General features: G+C 39.3%; 1 protein-coding gene across 2 annotated transcripts in view; it reads right to left on the bottom strand.

The window, feature by feature from the left end:
* Adgrg7 (adhesion G protein-coupled receptor G7) overlaps positions 1-27,341 on the bottom strand; it is a 54,547-nt gene that overhangs the window by 24,241 nt on the left and 2,965 nt on the right. Inside the window, exons 2-7 of one of the 2 annotated variants that reach the window (XM_059277461.1) lie at positions 13,457-13,570; positions 12,094-12,198; positions 8,293-8,405; positions 6,261-6,410; positions 4,978-5,075; positions 31-161 (exon numbers count right to left, since the gene is read on the bottom strand). In XM_059277461.1, the coding sequence (XP_059133444.1) occupies positions 31-161; positions 4,978-5,075; positions 6,261-6,410; positions 8,293-8,405; positions 12,094-12,198; positions 13,457-13,570 (711 nt within the window). Of the gene's footprint in view, positions 1-30; positions 162-4,977; positions 5,076-6,260; positions 6,411-8,292; positions 8,406-12,093; positions 12,199-13,456; positions 13,571-27,341 lie in introns of those variants that run through there. The other variant, XM_059277463.1, reaches the window with a different exon arrangement.

Genomic DNA, 27,341 nt, shown 5'->3' with positions numbered 1-27,341 from the left:
TGTTCCAAGTGCAGGGGACAAACAGCTTACCTCTCTGTACAGAGAAGAGAATGCTTGACCCCGTACCATCGCCTCGAGTAACTGACTGGACTGCTACGTTTGGCTCCACCACTGATTCGTCACCCAGAGAAAAGGAGTAAGACTCCATTTGCTCAATAAGCCTGCATACAATGAGACATCACAATGCAGCATTTTGTCATAAACTCAGAGGTGTGTTGTCTCCCTCATTACATTAGAAAAGGCGTGAGCACACAACCCCTATAGTCACGGTGACGTGACAATTACCTGTATGTATGTGGATTTGTGTGTATTTACCTAAATATGTGTCTGTCCTCTTCACCAGAGTCTTAGTTTATCACATGTAATTTTTAAAATGGTATGATGGTTACCCCACAAGCTTTGTGTCCCCATTGCACTAGCATGTCTTGAAGGCAGGGCAGCATTGTCGAGAAGAGGCTTTGTGGCTGGGCTGGTGTTTGGGTTTCTCTTTTGGTAATTAGTGTGCAGAGTACTTTTGTAACAAAGATGCTAGCACATCGATGTGAAGGCTCTATGTAGGTACCAGCTCAGCTTCTCCGTGTTCAATGGATTTTGTAAGTATTGTCTTCAGCAATGGGAAGCAATTGCCTTTAGTTTGTGCAGAGCAACCTACAGTCTCGGCAACAGCCTGGATTGTTTGGGGGTTCCCATAGGAACCCTTCAGGCAATAACTCAACTAGATATAGCCTATTCCTGGCACTAGAAGCTTCATTTGATAAGAACTTGTGGGAGCAAGCAGCCATTATCTAATTTGACTTAAGGCCCACTCCACAAGATAGAACAAACTCATACCCGACACAGCTTGGGTGACCAAGAACCTGATACAAGTTAGCCCAGGGATCTAAGGTAAAACCAAATACTACTGCTCTAAAAACAAAAATATAGCAATAAAGTGACTTCTAATGACATTCTGCTCTACTCATAAATCCGTACTTTGCTCAGCCACCATCAGAGAAGCTTCCTCCTGCAGCAGACGGGAACTAATATAGACATTATGCAAAGACAGAAATTTTGGAACACTCAGCCCTAAATGGGATGTTTCAATCAAATTCCCTCTCTCAGGGTTCAGGGAACCCCACAGAAGATGAGGCACAAAGAATGTCCCCCCCCCTCTCTGCCTCCATCTTGCGGGATAAGATGTAAGCTCTCAGCTTACATCATGCCTGCCTGCCTGCTGCCATTCTCCCTACCATGATGGTCATGGACTAACCCTCTGAAACTGTAAGCCCTCCATTAAATGCTTTCTTTTATAAGTTGCCTTGCTCAAGGTGTTTCATCACAGTAACAGAAACAGTAACCAAGACAGTCAGGATAACTGAAGTGGGTAACTAAAGAAAGCTTACTAGAGCAGAAGTGCAAACCAATGGGAGATGCATAGAGCAGGTAGTGTTAGGGAGGCAGTTTTACATCTCCAATTATATAACTAATATTATATTGACCTTCAATATAACAAGGATCCGGGGTTATAGATCAGCCTTTGCAACCAGTATTCAAAAGGAGAAATGAAAACCTAACCTCATTGATTGTACCTTATTACTGCCACCAGCAGAAACCCTATTCAGAGCCTCAGAGCTTTGGCTACCTGGAGATTCTGCCCGTCCCAGTTTAGAAGAGGAGAGTACACACTTTACTATTACAACTTGATGGGGTTGAAGCCTGGCTAGATAGAGTCTTTCTTCCCTATCATTCTCCTCCCTTTTACTTTCATCTTTCTTATTTTCACTTTCCCCCTAAATAAACAGACTAGAAGGAGAATTCGGTAGCTGAGGGACATAGAAAGAAAGTATGAGTAGCAGAAGACAGAAGAAAAAGTGAGATGGGTGGCTGAGTCCTGGCTTAGGAAGAGACCTTGCACCTAGGCCTAGCTCAAGAGATGGGAGTTTGTAGATCCAGGGTTATCCTGAGCAAATTTGGTTTCCTCCCCTTGAAAGAGGGAGAATGAAGAGAGAGATCACTGGCAGCTCATCAAGAGCACAGCTGCCTCTCAGTTTCTACAGGGGATTGACTGGTTCCAGGGCCCTCTAGGCCTACGGACCTTGGATTCTGACAATGCTCAAATTCTTACATAAAATGATGCAGGGCTTACCTATAAATCTATGCCTTCATTTCTGTATACTTAAATAATATCTAGATTACTTACGAAACCTATCAATATAAATTGTATCTAAATTCTTGCTCTAATGTATTGTTTAGAGGATGATGACAAGATGTTCAGCTCATTTTTTTTTTTTTTTGAGTAATTTCAGCTTGTAGTTGGGGGGATCGTAGATATCGAAGTCATGAACACAGAGGGCTTGAGTCTCCTGAGAATTGTAAGGTTAATGGAAGAAGTAAAAGAATTGGGTAAGTGAATAAAAGAAGGGTCAGAGTCCGTGAGAGCTTTGCAAATACCACATGGTATAAGGTGAACGGATAGACCACAGTCAGAAAATGATGGGCTGGAGACAAAGTGTGAGATGAAGGAGAAGTGGAGACTGGTTGAACGGCTTTGTAGTTCAGTGTAGTCTATGTTTTGAGGTTTATTTCTCCTCTAACCATCTTTTTTTTGAAGCCATTAGCATGTTATGCATATATTACACAAGGTTATCTTTTTCTCTATACATAAGCCAGTAAATGTATAATTGTTTCTTAGCAAGGTATTGTCATCTATGTCATAACCTATAAAACTCTCAGATAAATCCTACATTTTCCCTCTCTCTTACCAAACACATTCCCCACCCCCTTACTCTAGCAGTACTCCGCTACTACAGATCCCTCTTCTCTGACTAGCAGCGGGAAGGCTTCCTCTGGCTTTCGTTTCTATTTTCAGTGAACATAGACTCTGGAGCTCATGGTTACCTCGTTCCCCACTTTAGGAAAAAAAAGAGGTACCTTCAGCCCCATGAAAAGGATCGAACCTCCTCTTGGAATCTGAAGTCATGAAATATACCAAACTGTTTACATGACCTCTGCCCCTTCTGTCAGAACTGTGGTCTTTTGAGTGCTCTGTTTTGCATGTACCCCTTTTCTACTTTGAGGGTGTAACCCCAAGTAGATGCTGGCTGTACTCAGTCAAAAACTGAAGAGTTACACGGAGGAATGTCCCTTAAGGATATGAGGTCATACAAATAATGATTCTGTACAGGAGGTTGATTGTCCATCATACTAAAAGACTTAACGTCATCTAAAGTCTACCAAACAGAGACTTGGTTAGGGAAAAGCTCACTCACTGCAATGGGTCATTTTTAAACAAGCGTTTATGTAGTGTACACATGTGCACACGTGTGTGGCATGTGCAGGGCCATGTTATATATGAGGAGGACCTGTGAGGGTATTTCAGGAAGAGTTAACTGAAGGAGGAAAGACTCTCTGCTAGAGCAGGCAGCCCCTTCCAGCGGTGGCCAGAAGTAAAGAGGACGGACTGAAAGACAGTGCTTCTTGCTCGCCGTCTTCACCTTGCTGGCCAGTGTGTCTACTTTGGTGTTGCTGTTGCCATTTTGTGTTGATACTGGAACCCAGCTTCTCAGGCCTTCCAACTGAACTGAGGACTAGCAGTTCTCCATGTGGTGGTATATTGTGTACCCTAATAAACTTGCCTGAGGGTCAGAGGACAGAGGCAGCCACTAGATTAGACATAGAGGTCAGGCAGTGGTGGCACACACCCTTAATCCCCGCACTTGAGATCTCATACCTTTGCACACATGCCTTTAATCCCAGGAAGTAATATGTCTGGCCAGAGAAAGGTATATAAGGCGTGAGGAAACAGGAACTCACTCTCTCTTTAGGCTGAGGAATTTGTAGAGCTAAGAATTAGTGACTGGCTGTTCTGCTTCTCTGATCTTTCAGCTTTTACCCTGATATCTGGCTCTGGTTTTTTTTTTTTATTGAAAGACCATCTAAGATTCGAACAACATCTCCATGAATCCTTTAGGCCTTCAGCAGGACTACTGAGGCATCCAGCCTTGCAGACTGAGCAGCTATGGACTTCTCAGCCTCTGTAGTGTGTACATAGCCATTGTTGTCCCCCCAACCCATATTGTGTAAGTCAATCCAGTAAATACACATTTGTAACACATTTTGTCTGCCAATTCTGCTCCTCTAGTGAACCCTAATATACCCATATGATGCAATAATCTATAATTATGGTGTACATGTATAGATATTCATATTTTAAAAATATCTTAAACTATTAAATGATAATAGATTAATATATTATGTAATTACTTGTATGTATGAATGTATGAATATATATATATATATATAAAACATTTGAAGTATATGCTAACAAATAAAGGTAAATAATTACAAAGAATTTGCCAAGTGTATAATTTCTCATTTTTCTGAAATAAGCATACTTACATGTAAAAGGGGGTTTAAAACAGTGTACTTTAGTGAGGGGCCTCTGTGAATAAATATGATTTTTTTATATAAATATACAATCAAAAGTCATCAGGAACATAGCCTTCATAAGAGAAAGAGAAGGAGGGGAGTTGGATTTCCTTTTTTTTTTTTTTGAAGTAGATGTAGGAAAACTGAGAAAAGCTTAACATTTTTTGGGAAGAGAGCTGAGGTGTGAGCTGGAGGCTTGACCGTGTGCTGTATCCAGTAGCTGGCTGCTTTCTGCAGCACCGTACACCAAGGGAGCTGGAGTGGCACCAATAAGGGAGCTGGAGCGGCACCTTTGTGCGGAGGTTGCTACCTTGACTGCACCCGACCCAGGCTAAGGGAACAAACATCCCAGTTCCCTTTTTTTGCTAGGCCATGACCACCCTTGGAACCAAGAGGTAGCACATATCACTCCATGTAGGAGCAAGATCATGTGGGAAGTCACGGATTTTCTCTTGATTCCCAAAGTATCAGGCAGTTGTGGCACCCCTGAGAAATACAGGTCCTCTATTTGTGCTTTAACCTAAGAAGGTAAGTGGTACTTCCCAAACTGTGTTCCAAACTGTTGCTTACGTGGAAAAGGAGTCCTCATTAATCACAGCAGCTTTCTGAAAAACATCTTCACTGGCATCCAGAATCTGACTCACTGTGGTTATAGCGACTCTTTTTGCCTGTGAGGGAGAAGGCATATCACAGAAGATGTGTGTCACGCATAATAATTACTACTATCATGAGGAACTATCATGGTAGAAAATAGCATGATTAGCATGATAATCCAAAGGAAAAAAGTTTAAATCAAAGTTTCAGTTTAAGACCTATATAATATAAAGGAAGGGGCCAAGAGAAGAAGTAAAACCATAATGAAGCTGGTGAAGTAGGTGGTTTAGGATTTTGAATTTGACCTCATGATAAGATCATTCACAGCCCTTTTCCATCCATAAGAACAGAAGAGCAAGTGCTTGTCTAAAAGTAGACACAAATATGGCTATGGGCCTGCCTGTCCAAACATCATAGCTCACAATGCTCAGCATGACTTATCAGTTGTACTTATATAACTATCAGTAAATTATCTTTAGTTTCTTACATTTGAAAACTCATGAGTGAGACGGAGAGACAATGGCTTGGCATTTCATTCCTATGTCTTTGCTGACTAATTTTACTATAAACTCTACAATCGGACGTGCATATTCTTTGAATTATGTCTTCCATTATCTTATTACTTAAAACCTACTTCTCAAGGGACCTTTGGTAGTTAAAACAATTTTTGAAAGAAAATATTTAAAGACTACAAAAGAAAGGAGCCCTGCTGATATACTTCATATTGATGGCTTACCACCCTGCTGACCAATACAAAATCTCCATTGTCAACAAATGTTGATTATACTTCTCGTTTTTATGTTTCAGAATTTAGCAGGCCATGATATTAGACATGTAAACTCAGTTTAGAGACTCTTGGGAAAGCCAAAGACCAGCCTGAGAGGATGCTGAGGGCCTATTTCAGAGCAAGTGTTTAGGAAAACTGTTTATTTGGGAAAGAACATGTATGTCACAGTCTAATACAATTGCTAAACTGTATATTATAAAACTAGAGACCTGTTCCTTCCAGGACATGCTGGAATATTTAATATAATAACAACCATCATGTCAATCCCAGAGGGTGTTCAGACAAGGAGCCCTCTTTCAATTTCTTTGTGCATCTCCCAGAAGAGTACTCTGCCCTATGGTCTTAACTTAAAAACCACCCAAATCATAGGATAAGGAATAGAATTTGGGATGCCCCTCACCCAAGGCCCTGCACATGCTAATGAAACACCACCAATAGGCTACCATTCCAAATCTAAAATCTTGAATTTTACCTGTTCTTCAGCCCCTCTGGTTTCATTGAAGATCTGTCCAACCACTAGAGCAGCAGAAGTGATGTTCTCAGGAGTTAATCGATTGGCATCAGCTGTTAAAAACTGGGCTTCTGCAGAAATATTGTTCGATTTTGTTGTGATGCTGTCTATCTGTTTAAAAGGATTTTTTTTTCAAAAAGTCAAGTTTATACAAGCATTCATAAACATTTTGCAAAGACAGCAGTTGAGTGAGCTGAAATTTAGGTGAGCCTCAACCTCCTGAGCATCGCACCCTCCGAGTTTTTCTTGTTTACTTTTTTTTGTTGTGTAAACAACACAAAGAGCAGAGATTTTCCTCATTTTTCACCACTTGCTTGAGTTATATTAAGACTACCTGCTGTAGTCATGCTGTTGTGTAACTGTGGGTCAACGCGTGTGGAGAGAATGAACTCAGTTTTACACTAGATGGCACCATCGCTTCAAAAATCAAACCAGTACTCACTTGGAAGGAGTGGAGACAAATTCTCTCAGCAGACAGAATAAAAAAACAACCACAAAAAAAAAATAAACAAACAAAAAACTGTCCAATTCAACAGCCAAGTCTCTGTCATGTGCTTGGCACTCTGATGTTTTAAGGTGTGATCATACAGAACACATAATGGGAAATGGCTCTGTAAACTGAGCTCCCACCTAACACTTAAGGACTTAGACAGGTTTACACGTCTTGGAACCTGCAGAGTTGAGAGTCAAACACTGACTTGTCAGATTCCAGAATCTGCCCTCCTTCTTTCAGTGTGGGTGACTGGCAGCTACCTGCACATCCTGTTTCCCAATCCCAACCCGCCCACACCCTGCCCATCTGTGACCAGGGACTTGGTGTGGTTTCCTGTGGATTTTAAATTCAACAGTGGCTTTGTAGTGGCTTGGCGATGGTCCCTGGCCAAAGCACTTCACTCCTCAGAGCTGTATGTTCCCTCACTTATAATAATATTTATCTGTGGTGTTTAAAAATTAAAAATGATTTAGAACACTTAGTAGTATACACAAAATGTTTTAAATGTTACAGGCAAATAACCAATTAACCAAAGGTTTTTTTTGTTGTTTGTTTGTTTGTTTTGTTTTGGTGTTACAATGATATAGAAGTGATTTACTCAATACTAACAACACATTGAAGTTTTAGCTTGATCTTTTCCCATACGATAAAGATTTGCAAATGTGCTGCAGTGTCTTGATTCTGAACAACAGCAAACCACAGCTTCCGGTCATCCAAAACATGAAGTTAAACAATGGGCGACTTTAGAGAATGTCATGTGGGTCAATCATGATGTCGCATAGATTAGGTGAATTAGATACATCTTAAACTTATAGTGGGCTTATCAGGTCTTAACCCTAGCTAATGTCCAGGGCTCCTCTGTATTTGATAGCAGTAAACGCTCACCAATTGGTGGTATTAGCTATAATGTCTTTAGTATGGAAATGGTATCCAATTTGATAAAGAAGATATGACATACTTTCCCACAGAAGTGCCTACATCAAAGTTTACAGTGTCTTCCTGTTCTTGCATGATACAATGAGTTGGCACTTCCACGCATGCTCAGTCGCCTCTATCCTTAGTCAATATAATTTCATATGAATGGGAGCAAAAGTAGCCATAAATCTTTCTTATTTTACTAGCTCATAGATACAGCCCTGAGACCAGTATCAATCTGGAGTTGTCTGTGTCTAAGGGTCATTGTTCATATCATTTTTCCATTCATTTTGATGGAGTAGACCACCTTTGATTTCTGAAGCCAGAGGTCTATGTTCAGTCAATACTTTAACAGTCTGCAAATATTTTCTAGGCTACCATTTGCTGAAACATTCAGAAATAAAATGTCAACATTAAACAGACGTCGACTTTAACCAAATAAGAAGGGTTTAACTGACTGGGTTTTCTTAATTTACAATTTGAGAGTTTTAAAAGCATTGATTTGACCATCAGGCACCTGAAGACCAGATTGGCCTAGACTCAGAGCATCCCTCAAGTGCCCACCAGATGGACTAGACAGCATACCTGCGTTTCAAGGGTCTCCAGATTTTCCGTGCAATTTCCTCTCGTTGCATTTTGTAAATATATCTCTCCATACTCAGAAAGAGTGCACAGTCGAGTTGCTAAAGGAATCCCCGCTTTAATAAAGAGGAAAAAATGGGGAAAAGTGTATAAAGATAGATGTAGTGATCCCTGCATACTTGCTCCATGCCAGCATGACTCTGCTGCTTCTTCCAGGACGAGCTTCCACTCACTCTTGAATCTGGGCTGGCCCGTGACTGACCTTGACCAATAGAGTGTGGTGGAAATACATGACTCCCAGCACCCGGGCCTCAAAAGTTCTCTCAGTTTCAGTCTCCACCCTCCCGGGATGTTAGAATGCTGTCCTGAGGTACCATAAGAGGAAGTGGGTCTATAACTACTGAAAGGCAGGCCAGGTGGTGCTGTCTTGAGGTGCTGTGCCTAACAGCCAGTGTGCATGTTCCTCAAATGAATAGCTGCCACAACCAACCCATAGAACTGTGAGAAACCTAAAGCACTGTTGCTTTAGGTCAAGAATCTGGGGTTGTCTTAACACCCAGTATAGAAAAGAGCGACAGTTGCTGCTGTATTCTAGGCAATTGTCTTGATCTTGAAAAACTGGACTTCGTACAAGGACCGGCTAGTTACTATTTGCTTCCTTCTTTGTCTTCAAGAAAGATTTACTTTCTAACATGTAGGAATGAAATGACTTTGGATTGGACACAATGAAGATACACGAGACCAGAATCAGTATGAAAAATTCCTACTAACTAGCTATTAAATATATGTTGATCTTTTATGTCTATGCAAATCTGGATAACTCCTCAAAGACAAAGAATTCCAGGGTATTGCAGCAACTGCTGGATGTTCTACTGCCTCTCAAGCAACAGTTCTTTGGGCAGTTTTCTTTTCTCAGGCTATATCACCCAAACTTTCTGCCTCACAGTCCTCCAATCACTAATCATTATACAACATCTAAAGACAGAATCATAATTAGAAGGACAGGTGAAACGTTTTCCTCAGGATCAGTATTGAAGCAGCTGCTTTTGGAGAAATGACAAGAAATACTGATATCAGAAATTTCTTTAATAACATTTCAAATAGAAGGTTGGAGTTTTCATTCATTTGTATGACGACTCCACCTCTACTGCAAGACGTAAAACTTTTTTTTTTTTTTTTTTGGTTTTTCGAGACAGGGTTTCTCTGTGTTGTTTTAGTGCCCATCCTGGATCTCGCTCTGTAGACCAGGCTGGCCTCAAACACAAAGATCCGCCTGCCTCTACCTCCTGAGTGCTGGGATTAAAGGCGTGCACCACCACCGCCTGGTGACATAAAAGTTTTAACACACACAGGATTTTTCTTTTAAGCAGCCATATGTCAAGTGTGTCTCTTCCAATATTCACAGAAATATGAATATACTCAAACATCATTGAAATGCATGATAACCATTTGTTATATAAACTAAAACAAAGAGAATTCTTAATACAGAATTAAAAGTGAGTTTGTTAATGGTGAAAATACATATCTTTAAAATGATATGGACTCGGTCTGAAATTCAAAGGTATATATAATAAACATTTTCATAATGGTTGCTCAAATTAAATGAATGTCAAATAAAAGATGATAATATGACTCTCTTATCCCACTCTCCAGGTATTATACCAAATATCTGCGATGACCTTCATGGATATATTACTGACACTTGCTTTTTCCAAATCATAGCACACAGTTATGTTTTGTAAGTTGTACCTGGTTTATAAAACATAAAAAAGTAAGGTATATATAATGTAGAAATTGAAGACAACAGTCATTCATAGGTACACTGTAACACGAATCTTAAAAGGTCTTGTTAATAAAAAACACCCAGCGCCAGATATTAGGGTGAAAGCTGAAAGATTAGAGAAGAAGAACAAGCCACAGCCAACCTCACCTTGCCAACTCCTCAGCCGATCTTGTTTCCTCAGACTGAAAGCCTCTGAGTCCTAATCAGAATGGATCTCAGCTGAACTGCTTAAAAAAGTTTCTAGTTCCTGGTCCTCATGCCTTATATACCTTTCTGCTTCCTGTCATCACTTCCTAGGATTAAAGATGTATCTCCTTCCCAAGCAAAGACATAAGATCACAATTCCTGGGATTAAAGGTGTATGCCACCACTGCCTGGCTCTGTTTCCAGAGTGGCCTTGAACTCACAGAGATCCAGATGGATCTCTGCCTCCCTAGTGACAGGATTAAGGATATGTGTCACCACTGTCTGGCTTCTATGTCTAATCTAGTGGCTGGCTCTGTCCTTTGATCCTCAGATAAGTTTTATTGGGGTGTACAATATATCACCACAGTATACTATACACTATAGTATGGTCTATAAAATATGCATAGTAAGAATAAATCTATTGAAGCCCTCCTTTTGCTTTCTGAGATATTAATCAAAAGGCTTGTGCTGTCTTGTTTTATGTCAACTTGACACAAGCTATAGTCATCTGAGAGAAAGGAACCTCATTTGAGAAAATGCTCCCTTAAGATCTGGCTATAGGCAGGCAGGCTTGTAGGGTATTTTCTTATTTAGTGATTGATGGGGGAGGGCCCAGCCCTTTATGGGTGGTGCCACCCCTGGGCTGTAGTTCTGAGTTCTATAAAAAAGCAAGCTGAGAAAACCATATGGAGCAAGTCAACAAACAGCACTCCCCCATGGCCTCTGCATCAGCTCCTGCCTGTCCTGCTTGAATTCCTGCCCTCACTGCTTTTGATAATGAACTGTGATGTGGAAGTGTGAGTGAAACAAACCCTTTCCTCCCCAAGGTTTTGGTCATGGTGTTTCATCACAGCAATAGTAACCCTAACTATGAGAAGGCTGGATCATTCTAAGTAATCACTTAGAATAAGTAAGGAAGGGACATGGGAGAGAGAGATTCCTACAATGTATTTAGAATTTCAGTGTAGTCTGGAGATGCACAAAAATGAATATCTAAATGTGAAATTCTCCTCTCTGTTACTGCTCTACCAAACATTATTTATAAATGATTTAAAAGTGACTGCATTCTTGAGGCATCCAGTTCTATAAGAAATGAGGGCTACCAGCAAAATTAATAAGATACAAATTAATGCAATCCAGGGACAGGTAAAACATTTAGATAAAAAATTACATGGCTAGTAGACTTTAGTTATGAGGAAGGAGCTCTATGGATGTGCAAAGTCTACACTCAGAACCTATTACCTAATGTGGTACTGATATAAGTGATAAACATTCTGGATCTTGTCTGGAAACATACTAGTAACAGGATTCCTTGATTCTAGGAACGCCTCAATGCACATAGGGTTGTCATACTGATGAAGGTATCATGAAACTAGAAATGTGCCAAGATGCATAACCAAAATGGCCAGGGAAACAAAAGACTGCTGACAACAGATCTGCTCCATTCCATCTCTGCTTGGAAAGATATCATCTGAAAGAAGGTACAGAAGGAATCTGTATTAATGTATATTGATTTAAAATAATGTAGACAAATGATACAGCTCCAAGAATAAGTAGTCACCTGAACGAATGCTGTGGGACAGAGAAAGCTAGAGAAAAAATTTCTAATTAAATAAGGATAAGGGAGAGTTCACCAACAACTGATCCACATCAAGGTTTTTGGGGAAAGTATGATTCTACGCAGTTCTGTACTAAACTTCAAACACTGGCATGAAAGTGAGCCAAGCCTTCCTTGTTGCCTTGTCCAGAGACCTAACAGTAGTTGGAGGAATGATAGGTATGACTCATTCTAACAGTTCCTCTGCTTAAACAAAGATCCCAGGAGAAACACATACCATTTAAGGTGTTTGCAGGACATGTTTGCAAAGAAGGTCCATATCTGCCCACTGGGATTCTGGCAAAAGTAAGGTTCTCGTAGGTACTATTTTCACAGAAATTAGCTGTAAAGAAAACAAATTTTTCTCATTATAGATTATATATTTCATTTTGAATTTTGAAACCAGATAAAAGGTGAAGTTCAGAACCTTTGTGGTGTAATTTAAAGAAGATTCATAGAGTCAACTGGTTGGTTCAGGAGTTTCCATACTTTCTCTCTGGTTAGATGTCTTCTATTATAATCAATATGCTAGGTAAGAGGTTTCAGCTGCAATGCACATCATACAGACTTGGGGTAGAGAGAAGGTGTGAACACTAACACACTAGCAAGAATTATGTATTAATTAGTTAGAATCTAGAGAACTGAAAAACTATAATCTACGCTGGCAAAGAACTTTATAAGGATTTAGATCAAAGCAAAAAGGCCCAAATCATGGGTGGGTAGGATGCATTAGCTGGGAGGAATATAGACAGTTAATGATTAATGACAGTTAAGACTCATCCTGATTAAAAAAATTAATTATGTTAAAACTCTGACATTTGAAATAGAGTCAAATGTCCTATAACCCCTGGAAAGGACCTGAAGACACCATATTGCTAGTTGCCCTGGATTAAAGGCTGGAGCCAAAAGGAAAATCATACCTGTGAATTATAGAAAATAATTGACATTTGGAAAATGGACAAAGTTATCTCAACCATATAGAGCCTAAGAGGAAAACATGGCTTTGATAGTTGAAGAGAAAAAGAAACTTCACATTTTTAGCATTTACAATATTTTTTCATATACTTATGTGCATGTGCTTGTTTTTGACAGTTTTATACAATTACATACGAAATTTTAGATGTTTTCATCCCCCTTCCCTCTTGTATCCTCCATCCTCTAAAACCCTTTCCTCCAAGTCCCCCTCCTCCTATTTTCAAGCCTTTATGTTGTGTTTGATCCACTGAGTTTAATCAGAGTTTCTTGCACAGGAGTGTTGAGTGGGAGGTTATTCACTGGAGTAAGAACAAATTTACCAATGGATACACCACTGAAGAAAATCATACATCCTTTCACAGCTGTTAACTCACATAGTCCCTCAGGTAGGGGGTAGGATCTCATTAGCGCCTCCACCATCGATGATAATATGTGGACACACCAATCTTGTGCGGGTCTTGTGACAATAATCATAGCTATAGTGATTTCATGAGTATACATCTTAGTGCTACTGTCCTTATGCTAATTGTGTCTATAGTCTTTAACTAAAGCTTCCAGAATTCTTGCTGCTGTTATTAACAAAAGGCTCACCTATATGTCATCGTAGTATCAGTCAAGTAACTTACCAATTGTACATCTCAACCCTTTCCACTCTTCAGTACAAATGCATCTGCCATTTTGCCAAGTTCCACCATTCCTGCAGAACTGTACAGGGGTGCTCGACACAGAAGCAGATACCCCTGAAAAAACAGTAAACAACAGAATAGTATGGGAACTTCCCTATTAGTTTCTCTTTTCAAGTCTGTAACCATCCAATTTCTATATGCAAAACTGTAACATGAATCGTAAAGGGTCTTATTAATAAAAAACATGGAGCCTTAGGGTTAAAGCCTTAGAGAGATCAGGAAAATACAGAAAGCCACAGCTAACCTTACCTCACCAACTCGGCAGCTTCCAAATGCGAGCTACCTCTTGTCTTACCCACACCTTTATATGCCTTGCTTTTCTGCCCTCTCATGGCTCTTAGTTCAGCTGCCTCACTTCTTTGTCACTGTCTGTCTGTATAGACCTCCAGGTCTCTATGTTGGTACTGGGATTAAAGGCGTGTGTCACCGCGCTTGGCTCTGTTCCCTAGTATGGCCTTGAACACACAGAGACCCTGCCTGATAAGTGATTGGATTAAGGACATGTGCTGCCTGACTTTGTTTACTTAAAATGGCTGGCCTTTCCCCCCTGATCTCCAGGCAAGCTTTATTTATCAAATCACAAATAAAATATCACATTTCAGCACAAATAAAATATCACCACATTTCCCCTTTGTCTAATAAAAATAAAACAATTTTTAAAAAGTTATAACTAATATAAGAAAAACTATATACAATAAGTATAATAACTGTATACAATATATACAAGCAATAAATATATCAACAATGTCTAGTCCATTTGCATTTGACAAATTCAGAGAAAATATTCCATTATCTATTTTATTTTGGTGAGTCCAAAATGTATCTAGTTTACTTTCTATCCAAATTTATATCACCAACAGAAAACTATCTTATGATCTTTCAAACGTATACACTTAATACCTCTTAGTTTCTTTTTTGAATTTCTTAACAAGGAAAACTGTAACCATAACTATCTAATCTTCAACTCCCTCAGAGACCCAAGAAGGAAATAATATTACCTAGTAAAACAGGAAGTGCAAACAAGTGACTTCTAAAAAATGAGCTATGACAGAAACACCCAGCTGCCTGGACAATCATACAAAGTTTTTCTGCATGTAGAGGCATCATCTTCAGCCTACAGGCTTAGCATATCTGATAGACTCATTTGTGAAGTAGGATGTACATAAGGCCTATAGCTTGACCTCACATTCGACGTATTACATGTACCAGATAAACTTGAATTCCTCCAGTTTCCTGTCATGATTCGGGATTTTAAATTCTGGAAATTGCTGTTGTTTTTGGAATTTAGCTTCCCATTCTTCTTGGCTTGTGGGTGGCTTCATCTCCTTTATTAAATGTCAGTCTACCATTGAGAGGTAGACTCCATTATCCTAGTTACTCTTTCAAGAATAACTGTTTCAGCTACTGTTCTACTGCACACCAGAAGCCATCGGTCCACTGCCTATTCAGCTGCCTTCAAAGAAAGGGGCACTGTACCTTTTCTGGATTACAAAGCCATTTCAGCGATGGTGCCATATTGTCCTGGCCTCGGAGGATGCCTGTTGCCAAAGCTGCAGTCACACTTGTCTTAGCAAGGATTGGTAGTCCTTTGTTTTGTGTCCTGTTTGTCCATTTTGTATAGCATACTATCAGCAGTCCATGTGAAGGCACTTTGTTGCTCAGTGGCTAATTTTTGCCACAATGAAAGGTAACTCCATATGCATTTTCTTCAATACCCATATCTTTTCTGAAGCAGATTGAGGTGTTGTGGATGTCTTTCTGTATGCTGTGAATATGTGTTGCTCTGATTGGTTGATAAATAAAATGCTGATTGGCCAGTAGCCAGGCAGGAAGTATAGGCAGGGCAAACAGAGAGGAGAATTCTGGGAAGAGGAAGGCTGAGTGAGGAGATACCAGCCCACCGTCCAGGAAGTAGCATGTAATGGCATACAGTAAAGCCATGGAATATATGGCGACATATAGATTGACAGAAATGGGCTGAGTTTAAAATATAAGAGCTAGCTAGCAAGAAGCCTGCTATGGCCATAGTTTAAAAATAATATAAGCCTGTGTGTGTTTATTTGGGTCTGAGTGGCTGCAGGATTGTGGTGCTGTGGGAGTTGGGCAGGACCAGAGAAAACTTATAGCTACACAAAACCAGATTGTTACTGCTGGAACTATCTTTTATTATATCCTCATCAATATGTGACATTATGGATACCAAAAAGATAGATTTAAAAGACAGACCTAGATAGACCAAGTTAGCAGCATATAGATTCCCCAATACTATTTAAATACTATGCTGACTAATTTCGCATCAACTTGATACAAGCTAGAGTCATCTGACAAGAAGGAACCCCAATTAAGAAAATGCCTCCATTAGATCAGGCTGTAGGCAAGCCTGTAGGGCATTTTCGTAATTAGTGATTGATGGAGGAGGGCCCAGCCCATTGTGGGTGGTGCCATCCCTGGGCTGGTGGTCCTGGGTTCTATAAGAAAGAAGGTTGAGCATGCCATGAGGAGCAAGCCAGTAAGCAGCACTCCTCTATAGCCTTTGTATCAGCTCCTGCCTCTGGGTTCCTGTCCTGCTTTTAAGTTCCTGCCCTCACTGCTTTGATGACAAACTGTTATATGGATCTGTGAGTGAAACAAACACTTTTCTCCCCAAGTTGCTTTTGTTCATGGTGTTTCATCACAGCTATAGAAAGCACCAAGACAAATACAAAGGCAATAATGAGGAGAGAGAACACATCACCAAGAAAGACTTTGCTGAAGAGGCAGTATTTGAATTGGACTGTGTAATTAATTCAAGTAAACCCAGATAAAACTGGTGACTGATATTAGAAGCATAGAAAGAACAGCATCAAAGGGAATGGGGTGCTCACAGACACACAACCATGCATGCATATGCCAAAACAAAGTGTAGCATCACAAAGCATGGACAATTCCCATATGTCCCAGCAACAGAATAGAACTTAACACAACAGCAACAGTCCTATGAGGGGTATCAGCAGGACACAGAGTAGACCGTGAGGAACTTTATATGCTAAACTAAGGAGATTAAATCCTGAGGGAACACAGAGGGGTTATAGTAGATTATTTCAACGTGTGTTACTTTTGCTTGTGTTGCATTTGTTTAACTCTGTGAAGCTGTGTTATTGTGCTTGTCTAAAACACCTGATGGTCTAATAAAGAACTGGCCAATAGCAAGGCAGGGGAAAGGGTAGGTGGGGCTGGCAGATAGAGAGTATATATAAAAGGAGAAAACTGGGAGGAGAGATCTAGGAATGAGGGAGGAAGAGAAAGGAGGAGGAATCTGGGAGCCAGCCACCCAGCCAGCCACTGAGTAAGATTAAGATTTACAGAAGAGATGTAAAAAGCCCAGAGGCAAAAGGTAGATGGGATAACTTAAGTTTAAAAAAGCTGGCTAGAAACTAAGTCAAGCTAAGGCCAGGCATTCATAATTAAGAATAAGCCTCTGAGTGTGATTTATTTGGGAGCTGAGTGGCAGGCCCCTCAAAAGAGAAGAAGAGCAGCAAAACAACCAACAACAGGGATCTTAAAACAAAGGAGATGTGCTATTAGGAATATTTTCTAGGATGATTGCTCCAGCAGTACGAGAAGTGACTGGAGCAGGCAGGCAGCAAAGTTGAAACAGGAATCCAGCCCTCAGCAGATGGTAGGAATCAGTACATTCAGGAAATTGGAAACCTTGAGAAAAACCTTATTTTCTGTTGGGGACACTAGTGTCTCTAAGCTTGTAGAGTAGACGGTGAGACATTAACAGTTCCAACAATGATGGAGTGGCTTGTATCATGTTGAGCTGCCCACAGATAACCACCTTAGTCTCAGCAAAATTTACAAATACAATAACACCAGCAATGACAACAGAACCTTCTTGAGAGTACTGGAAAGCAAAGAAAAATGTTCAGAAATGAAAGGGAATTCTGTATCGTTTTTCCACTAAGGGCATAACCGAGTCTGTGTGACAAAAGTGGATGGAAACTCCAGCAAAGAGCCACAGTCTTAATAGATTAAGATGTGAGATGACACTCAAGGATAAGTGGGGTATCCCAGAATAGAGAGAGACAAAGACTGCTCAACATCTGTATATAAATTTCCACTAAATGTGGAGAAGGAAAACTTTTGAAAGAGAGAATTGTAAGAACTTATGGATCTAACGTGTGTGTGTGTGTGTGTGTGTGTGTGTGTGTGTGTGTGTATGTGTAATTGGAGCCACGAAGCAGGAAAATAAAAAAAAAATCTTGAAACTTTCCAAATTTGGTTAAAGGTTTTGGTTTAGAGATCCAATCAACTCAGAAGATCACAGGCAAAATAAATATGCATATGACCAAACTGCAAAAATTTAAAAATTAAGAAAAATGCTGAAAGACATCTACTAACAGCTTACAGCTTTATTGATGAATTAGGAAGATAAAAATATCAATCTTACATAAACTCTCTGAGAAAACAGAAAAGCAAAACTACCCAAGTCATTTCATAATGTGAAAATAACTCTGATGCCAATATATGACAAAGACACTACAAAAAAATTAAATTTCAGGCCAGTAAACCTCATTTATACATTTGTAAAACTCCTTATCTTGGTTAGGGTTACTATTACTATGATGGAACAGCGTGACCAAAAGCAGTTTAGGAAGGAAAAGGTTTGTTTGGCTTCCACTTCCATATCATGGTTCATTATTGAAGGAAGTCAGGACAGGAACTCAAACAGGGCAGGAACCTAGAGGCAGGAATTGATGTAGAGGTCATGGAGGGGTGCTGCTTAGTGGCTTGCTCAGCCTGCTTTTTTATAAAACCCAGGACCACCAGCCAAGGGATGACACCACCCACAATGAGCTAGACTCTTCCCCACTGATCACTAAGAAAATGCACTAAAAGCTTATCTGCCTACAGCTAGATAGTCTAGAGGCGTTTTCTCAATTGAGGTTCTCTCCTCTCAGGTGACTGTAGCTTGTGTCAAGTCGACATAAAACTAGCCAGCACAATTGACCCCTTGTAAACTCGACACACAAACACATCACTGTTAAGTCACAACCTTTCATTTTTATTCATCCCCAATATCACACATTAATATTAACATCACAATGTAAAACATTCTACAAACTTAAAGGTCCCCCCAGTCTCACCAATGGCCTCTCCTGACCTCTTACAGTGCCAAGCCTCAGCTGCTCTCCATGACCCCTTTCATGCCTTTAAAATCAGTACCACCTGGGAGACTCTTACACATGACCAATTCAGCTGCCAGGAACTCAAACAGGGCAAGAAACTGGAGGCAGGAGCTAATGTAGAGACCATGAAAAAGTGCTGCCTACTGGCTTGTTCCTGGCATGAGGGGCAACCTCAGCCACCTCTAGAACACAATTTCTGTGTTCTAACTCTGAGGAAACACTTCCCAGAAGATTTTGCTTGATCTCTTCTTACAAACCACTGATTTCTCAGCTCCAGCTGTCCAGCATCAACTATCCAGCAAAGCCAAGTTTTCATTCTAATGCTCCTGGAATCATGTTAGTCACAGCTGATTCTCCGGCTCCTGCTAACTAGGACCAGGGATTCTTAACTCAAAATATGCAACAGCCTCTATAGAGTCTTTAAGTGACTCTCAGACTTCTCTCTGGCACTTCACAACTAAGGCCTCCATTGTGTGCATTTCTTTCAACACTCTTTTCTTCCAAGTTCCCACAGAACTGCTCTCCAAGCTTTAAACACTAAATGGCTTCTCTAGCTTAAATGTCCAAAGTCTTCCCGTAATTCACCTCCCACCCCAAAACCAGCATGGTCAGGTCTGTCACAGCAATACCCCACTATCCTGGTACCAATTTCTGTCTCAGTTAGGGTTACTAGTGCTGTGATGAAACACTATGACCAAAGACAACTAGATTGGGGGAAGGAAAGAGTTTATTTCACTCAGAGTTCCATGTAACAATTTATCATCAAAGGCAGTGAGGGCAGGAACTCAAACAGGGCAGGAAACTGGAGGCAGGAGCTAATGTAGAGGCCATGAAAAAGTGCTGCTTACTGGCTTGTTCCTCATGGCTTACTCAGTCTGCTTTCTTATAGAACCCAGGACCACCAACCCAGGGATTGCACCACCCACCATGGGCTGGGCCCTCCCCCATCAGTCACTAATTACGAAAATGCCCTACAGGCTTGCCTACAGCCCTATCTTATGGAGGCATTTTCTCAATTGAGATTCTCTCCTCTCAGTCTGTGTCAAGTTGACAACAAGCTAGACAGCACACTCCTTTAAAATAGTCACAAATCAGAGCAAGCAACAAATAAAACAGATACCACATGACCAAATAAGATTTATCCCAGGCATGAAAGGTTGGTTTAAAAATATAAAATTAGTTAATAAATTTACCATCTGACCATATGACAGAACAAACTCATCAGTAGAGGGAGCAAAATGTCTCACAGATTAAAAACAAAACTCCTAGTGAATGAATCATAAAAAAATTTTAAACTCATAAAAATCATCTATGAAGAACCTACTTCTAATATATTACTGTAATATGTAATGTCTTCCACTGAAGTTTCATAGAAAAAGTTCAATATAGTTGTGCCAACTACTTCTAATGAAGATTGTCTTCAGTGCTTGTCAGTGTGGTAAATGGCAAAATGAAAATGTATAGAGTTTAGAAAGGATGAAATAGTTATAATATTCATACATCAGTCAAATCTATTGACGATCTTAAGGTGTATCAAAAACGCATGAAAATGATTAAGCAATAAATTGAAGATTGCATGATGCAAAAAATTATACATATTAGTAATAAATAATTAGAAAATCATTTACATTTAAATTAGCATAAAAATCATCAAACTATTGGAAATAAGAAGGTATGGGTAAGAATGCAATATTAAGAGAAAATTTAAATATCTAAATAAATGGAGATACAAATAAATGGGTGCTGTGGATATTGCTCTGTATGCTGTGAATGTGCTGCTCTGATTGGGTGATGAATAAAACACTGATTGGCTAGTAGCCAGGCAGGAAGTATAGGTGGGATAGAAAAGGAGAATTCTGGGAAGAGGGAGACTGAGTCAGGAGACGCTAGCCTGCCATCCAGGGAGCAACATGTAAGGACACACAGGTAAAGCCACGAAACACGTGGCAACATATAGATTAACAGAAATAGGCTGAGTTTAAATGTAAGAGCTAGTCAGTGGTAGGCCTGAGCTAATGGCTGAGCAGTTTTAATTAATATAAGCTTCTGAGTGATTATTTTATAAGTGGTTGCAGGGTCCATGGGGCTAGGGGGCAGGACCAAAAAAATCTTTAGCTACAAATGAAAGCCTCATTAGCTAAACTGTCTTTTCTTCTTCAAATGAAAGTTAAAATCTATTTTAAAGGGGCTGGAAAGATGGCTCAGTGGTTTGATGAAGCTCACATACTGCTCTTTCATAAGACTCAAGTTTGTTTCCCAGCACCTACTTTAGGCAGCTCACAACTGCCTGTAACTACAGCTTCAGGGGATCAAACACCCTCTTCTGGGCTCTAAGGGATCTGCACACATGTGGTGGCACACATGCAGTACATACATAGAGATATGTGCTGTGGAATAATCCTCTTGTGCACTGTAAAGATTTGTCATTCGAGTGGGTTTAATAAACCGTTGATTGGCCAGTAGCCAGGCAGGAAGTATAGGTGGGGTGACCAAACTAGGAATGCTGGGAAGAGGAAGAGCAGAGTAAGGAGTCACCAGCCAGATGCAGAGGAAGCAAGATGAAAATGTTGTACTGAGAAAAGCCTAAACATAGAAAGAATTATGGGTTAATTTAAGTGTAAGAGCTAGACAGTAATTAGCCTGAGCTACCGGCCGAGCATTTATAATTAATATAAGCCTCTGAGTGATTATTTGGTAAGTGATTGCTGGGTTTGCTGGTGGGACAGAAACTTCTGCGTACAGATATACACACAAGTACATAGATTAAAAATATCTAAAACAATTTTTTTTTCTGCAGGAATTTATGAGCTGGTTTTAAATTTTTTGGGAAATGGAAAAGGCAGAAAGAAGAACAAGGTTTTAGAAGATAAACATGGTTTAATACTTGCATTACTAGTTTTGTGGTGGACTAAGTCACAACAGTAAAGATTGGGCAGAATTAACATAAAGACAAAGACATCAATGGAATAAAAAGTTCAAAAATAGATAAAAATAGAGCTGACGATGTAGTTTGGTGGTAAACATTTGCCTAACATGTGCAACATCTGGGACTTAGCCCCAGAATCATATATAAATTAAAAAGCCAAAAAAGTAAATCAGAAATGATCAGTTTGAGCTTTCACATATTTGCTAAAGCTACTAATTGAGGGAGTTGTTGATTTTCTTCTCTGTGTTTTGTTTGTTTGTTTTACAAATGAAAATATTATGAACTAACTAAGCAAATATATCACCCTTAAAACTCAATTTAATGGGAAAAAACCCTCAATTTAATGTGGACCACACACAGAAAACAAAGCTAAAACCATAAAGCTTTTAAAATAAAATTTATACTTACAACTGTGGGGCATGCAACTATTTTTGAAGGGCAAAAATGGCACTAAATATAAATGTAAACTGCATTTAATCTAAATTAAAAACTGCTGCTTATTAAAATGTATTTTCAGAAAATAAAAATGACAGTGACAGACTTGCAGAAAACAGTGTGTGTGTGTGTGTGTGTAAGAGAGCGAGCACGTGTAAATTAGAATTGCAAATCAAATTATAATTTATAAAGAATATACATACAAAAGAAGAGTGCAAACCATGCAATTTTTATTTTTAATGGGCAAAAGAGTTGAACAGACACTCTGTAAAAAAAAAAAAAAAAAGCCATAGAGACTGCCATTAGCACCAGAAAATTATCTGCATTTAGTCATCAGAGAAACGAGGTTGCAGAGGAATACTGGTTCACACTCCATTAGCATAAATAAGTTAGCCTCTGGAATGGAATAGAATTCATGCACAGACCATTCAAGAACAGCCAGGTGCAGGTGTTGTTTAAGAAAGAAGCATTATGTTCAGTGGGGGAAAAGCTAATTTTTCAACAAATGTTCTAGAAACAAAGAAATAAAAAAAATGGATTTAGACATAGATTTTCAGCTTTCAAAAATTATTCTAGAACAGAACATAAACTCAGTGTAATTTGAATAAAGCTAACAGAAGAAAATCTTGGTGGCTTTGGGAACAGAGAATTTTTAGATATTTTATGAAGATCACAGTTCACTGGAGTGTGTGTGTGAGACTTCAAAACAAGTTTGTGATATTCTTCTTCCTTTCTGTCATATTTTATAGTACAACCACATTGAACATAATCTGATACATTTTAATGCAGGGCTTTTAAAAATGGTTTATTCAATTATTTAAAAAAATTTTCAATGGCATGTTGTAGTTTTATTATGTGTGTGCAGACGTATGCATGTATGAATGTATGTGGAGGACAGACGACAACTTGGGAGGAAGCTGGCTCTTTCTGTTCATTGTTTTATACATAGAGACAGTTCCATTTGACTCAGCTTAGATGTCTTCAGAGGCAAAGTTTTCTATGGTATTTGCTCATGATTTTGTTTAAAAAGCCACTTCTCTGCATTGGAGTGTCTTTCTTTCTTTGTATATTGATGAATTGCCAGTTTTTCTTCTATCAATAATTCTAAAAATGTATTTGCTTAAGTTCATCATTTTAAATAATTCGTGTATCTATATAACTAATGTTTACTTTCATTTCTTTGATTTTAATTCTATTAATTTTAAAAATATTATCACCAAGCATACTTGTTCTAGAATTTTCTATTTCTTAATTTCTAAAGCTTAAATGATTTCTGTGTAAGATGGTGAAGTAGAGTCTGTCTCTATGTGAACCATTTAGAGAGGGTCACAATAAGTAAAGGTAGATTTTATCCAAAAAAAAGAGAGAGAGAGAGAATAGAAGATAATAAAAGAAATCTTCAGCAATCTATGGAGGAAAATGAACGGATCCCAGAAAACGCAGGAGTAGGGTAGGGGCAGGTGAGACATGTATTGCAGAGAACTAAGCTAAACAAGGTCTCAGTGCTGGCATAAGAGCAGGAACAGAAGCTTCTTTCAGAAAGGAAGCTAGAGGGAAGTCTAGAATTCCCCCAACAGGAGGATCAGGAGTTCAAGGTCATCCCAGCCTAGGTTAGCTACTTGCCTACCTAGACTATATGAGACCCTGTCTCAAATCCACCACCATAACAGAAAGGTTAGACGATAAGAGTTATTTAATGTTTCTGTGGCATAGAGAACAGAAATGTTCTAATCTACTTTTTTATGGTTGATGTGACTCCTGAAGGCTTCAGGTGTCACACTCGTGGCTTGGTTCCACCTTCCTCATTACACAGTCTAGCACCATGCCTTCTTTCTCTATGGATACATCAAACCCATAACCTCTAGAGTTTATGACAGCGCCTACTCATCGTTACAGTATCAACTCTTTACAGTGTTTCAGTCTCCTGGGATTTCCCTTTAAGAATGGAAGCCTGTTGGTGTGTTTGAACATTTAGTTATGATTTGCATACATTTAATAAGGAGGAAGGAGCATCTATCCATGCCTGGTCATTCTGCCTTTTAATTACAAGTTTGATAGTTAAGGAATATTTTGTTCAAGGCCATAGCTTGTATCTCTAGATCTTAGAACATTGTTAATGAATAAAAAGTTAGAAGTATTTGCTGAATGGCTTCTCTGTCACTTGAATTCTAGTTAAGGATGTCTAATTCTAGCCAGACTACTCACTTTCCATTGTAATGATATATTTAACTCCCTGTTCTACCCACTTCAGACTCTTAGCCTCTAAAATACCCAAATGACAGGAAATGTTGCCCAAAGTAGCACCAACATTTTTCAAGCTCTACCATCTTAATAAAAAATAAACTCAGAAGGATGAAGTTTGTTCATGTAACTATTTTTACAGTTGTAGTTGCAAAAAGGAGACATTAGGCTGGCCATGTTTAGGAAAATATTTTCATTGTGGGGAAAACAAAGAAAGGAAGGAAGAAAGAAAAATGGATGTAAATAAAACACATAAAGCATATCTTTTGTTAAGATAAAGGTTGTTCAATATTAACTACTTGGCTAACATTTTCAGTAAATATAATAAATGTTTTAATAAGCCGTCTTCTGCTAATAAAGTAGCATACATATTGAAAAGCAAATATTCCATGGCTGTTCTTGGAACACTTTCTCTTTCTCTTTTCAGCTAGTCAATTCAATTTAATGATTAAACCTATTGTAGAGTTTTGGTGTGATAACTTGAGTCTCATTCCAAAGGTCCAATATTGGTCAATGGTATCCATTCAAGGTATAATTCAAGGGGTGGACAAAACTGTGCTCAGGACTGAATGACATAAAACTTCATAAATTAGAAAATAGTTGCCTGGGTGTACTGAGTGCTCAGAAGATACAAGACATCATCTTAAATCTTCAAATGCATTGTCACTTGGGCAACAAAACGTATCCCTCGAACAAGACTCCTTTCCTTTTCATAGACAATTTTGTATTTAAAAAATATTTAGCGTGTGGACAGGTGAAGAAACAGAAAGGGGGAGAAGGGATAGGAGAGTATTTGTAACTGGAGAGTTGAAATTGAACACCACCTCCAGTCACCTCAGCATACTTTCTTCTATTCACAAAAGAGTTCTCTGACCTTTTTTTTTTTTTTTTTTTAACACTAAAATGGCCTTAGTGTTCCAGGATCCGTTGCAGGTGTTGGATCTATTACTGTGTAGATTTATTCTGTGGGAAGTACCAAACTGAGTAAAAGGAAAAAAAGACAAGTGTCTGTGGGCAGATTCTTTTCTGAGCATCAATAAACTCACCTTGACTTTTCCTGATAACATACATTTTCTACCGAGTGAGGATTATGAGTGCCATAAAGTCTGGCCTTGGGTTTGGGACCATATAAACCTTCTGAAGTCCTCACTAGGCTGAGGAACAAGTCTGTCCTATGGTGGGGTAGAAAGGCTATGGCCGGTGTAAGGAAGGAACAGAAAGCAGGGGATTCTTAGAGCCAGAACTGAAGGATACAGTTAAATAAGACATCACCATTGTGTACTGAGGTTGAGACGCCCTCTCATTAATACAAATTGAGGAAAGCATTCTCTCGCCATTGTATTGTGACCATCTGGGTATGTTTAGAGCAGGAGTAGCTCAAACTGGTAAACATCAAAGGAAAGAAACGCAACAAGATCCACATTTGTATTTAACTTTCACTGTCAAGCGTGATGGGACTCAAAGCCACGCTGCTCTTGCAGTGCAAGCCCCCTGCTGTTAGAAGCATGAAGCCAACAGAGATAGATCTCTTATGTCTATCCTTTGTGAAAACACATTAGACATTTTTTAGGAACACTCAACGTGAAAGGGCTGGGATTCTGGAAATACAGAGATTTCCTCCAATATAAATGCACCCTGCAAGATTACTGGTCATATGGGTAAGCAGAGGCTATATGTAACTGGAAATATCTTAATGAAGCCTAGAGTCCAATGGTCATATGCACATGGCTACAAATGGCAGCAGCAGGAAACACAAGTGTCTCTCTTTAAACATCCAAACTTGCATTTCTCTTACTATTTTGAAAGAGAGCATGAAGATTTGGTAGATTTGTTGTGTCATTTCTGAATACAACTATTTGAGAATTCTTGATCCATGCTATGGATTGAATGCATCCTCTCAAAATTCATATGTTGAAATTGAATTCCCAATATCACAGCATTAAATATCAAGGTTTTCAAAAGGTGATACAGCAAGAAAACACCTCAGAACCGAGAGGCAGACCTTTACCAGACACCAAAGCTGGAGTTCACTTTCGTTCAGACTCTCAGGTAACGGTGGAAAAGAGATTTCTGTTGTGTATACAGTATCTAGTTACATTATTTTGTTATAGTCCTCCTAACAGACTAAGTTCACCTCCTAGTTTTTGTAAGGTTTATTTATCCATCACAGCAATTCAAATCTAGTGGTAGGGAATATGGTAGGTTCCTAAATCAAGCCTCTTTTCTCTTTAACAAAGTAAATAAGGATGGAGAACTTGTCATCAATGAGAACTGTGACCAAATGTGTGTGTGTGTGTGTGTGTGTGTGTGTGTGTGTGTGTGTGTGTGTGTGGTGTGTGTAAAAAGAGAGAAATGGAGCCGGGCGGCGGTGGCACACGCCTTTAATCACAGCACTTGGGAGGCAGAGCCAGGCAGATCTCTGTGAGTTCGAGGCCAGCCTCGTCTACAGAGCGAGATCCAGGAAAGGCACAAAGCTACAAAGCTACACAGAGAAATCCTGTCTCGAAAAGCCAGAGAGAGAGAGAGAGAGAGAGAGAGAGAGAGAGAGAGAGAGAGAGAGAGAGAGAGAGAGAGAGAGAAATGGGATAAGAATTTGTGTTGTAGGTAGAAAAATCTCAATTATCAAAACCAGAGCCTTAATTGGTAGAGTGACCCTTTAACAAGAGGCACAGTTCAGAAACAGGAGCAGGACTTTTAGAAGTTCCATTTGCTTGTTGAAGGTTACTGGAATTCTATAGACCACATCTTAAAGAGCTTCTTTGTCTTTCAAGCCAATGGTTCACTTTAGAATAATTAGAGTTGATTTGATCTGTGACTTGCTGGCTATTTTGAATTTGCCTTTCCCCTGCAATTAGGCAGTGGCCTGGATGAAAACTACTAAAAAAAATGAAGTTTCTTTTGCCGTTCTGCACTGCGAAGATCAAAACAGACAAACTATGATGCTGCGAAGCTGGAGAAAGCACCTTAGCAGTCTCCCAGACGATGGCAAAAGCATGGCCGTTACTACAGCAGCAGAAATGTAGATATACCACTGAAGACTCAGAAAACCTGG

Source organism: Peromyscus eremicus, chromosome 12 (genome assembly GCF_949786415.1).
Source record: "Peromyscus eremicus chromosome 12, PerEre_H2_v1, whole genome shotgun sequence".
NCBI lineage: Eukaryota > Metazoa > Chordata > Mammalia > Rodentia > Cricetidae > Peromyscus > Peromyscus eremicus.
This window is presented reverse-complemented; position numbering and strand designations above follow the sequence as displayed.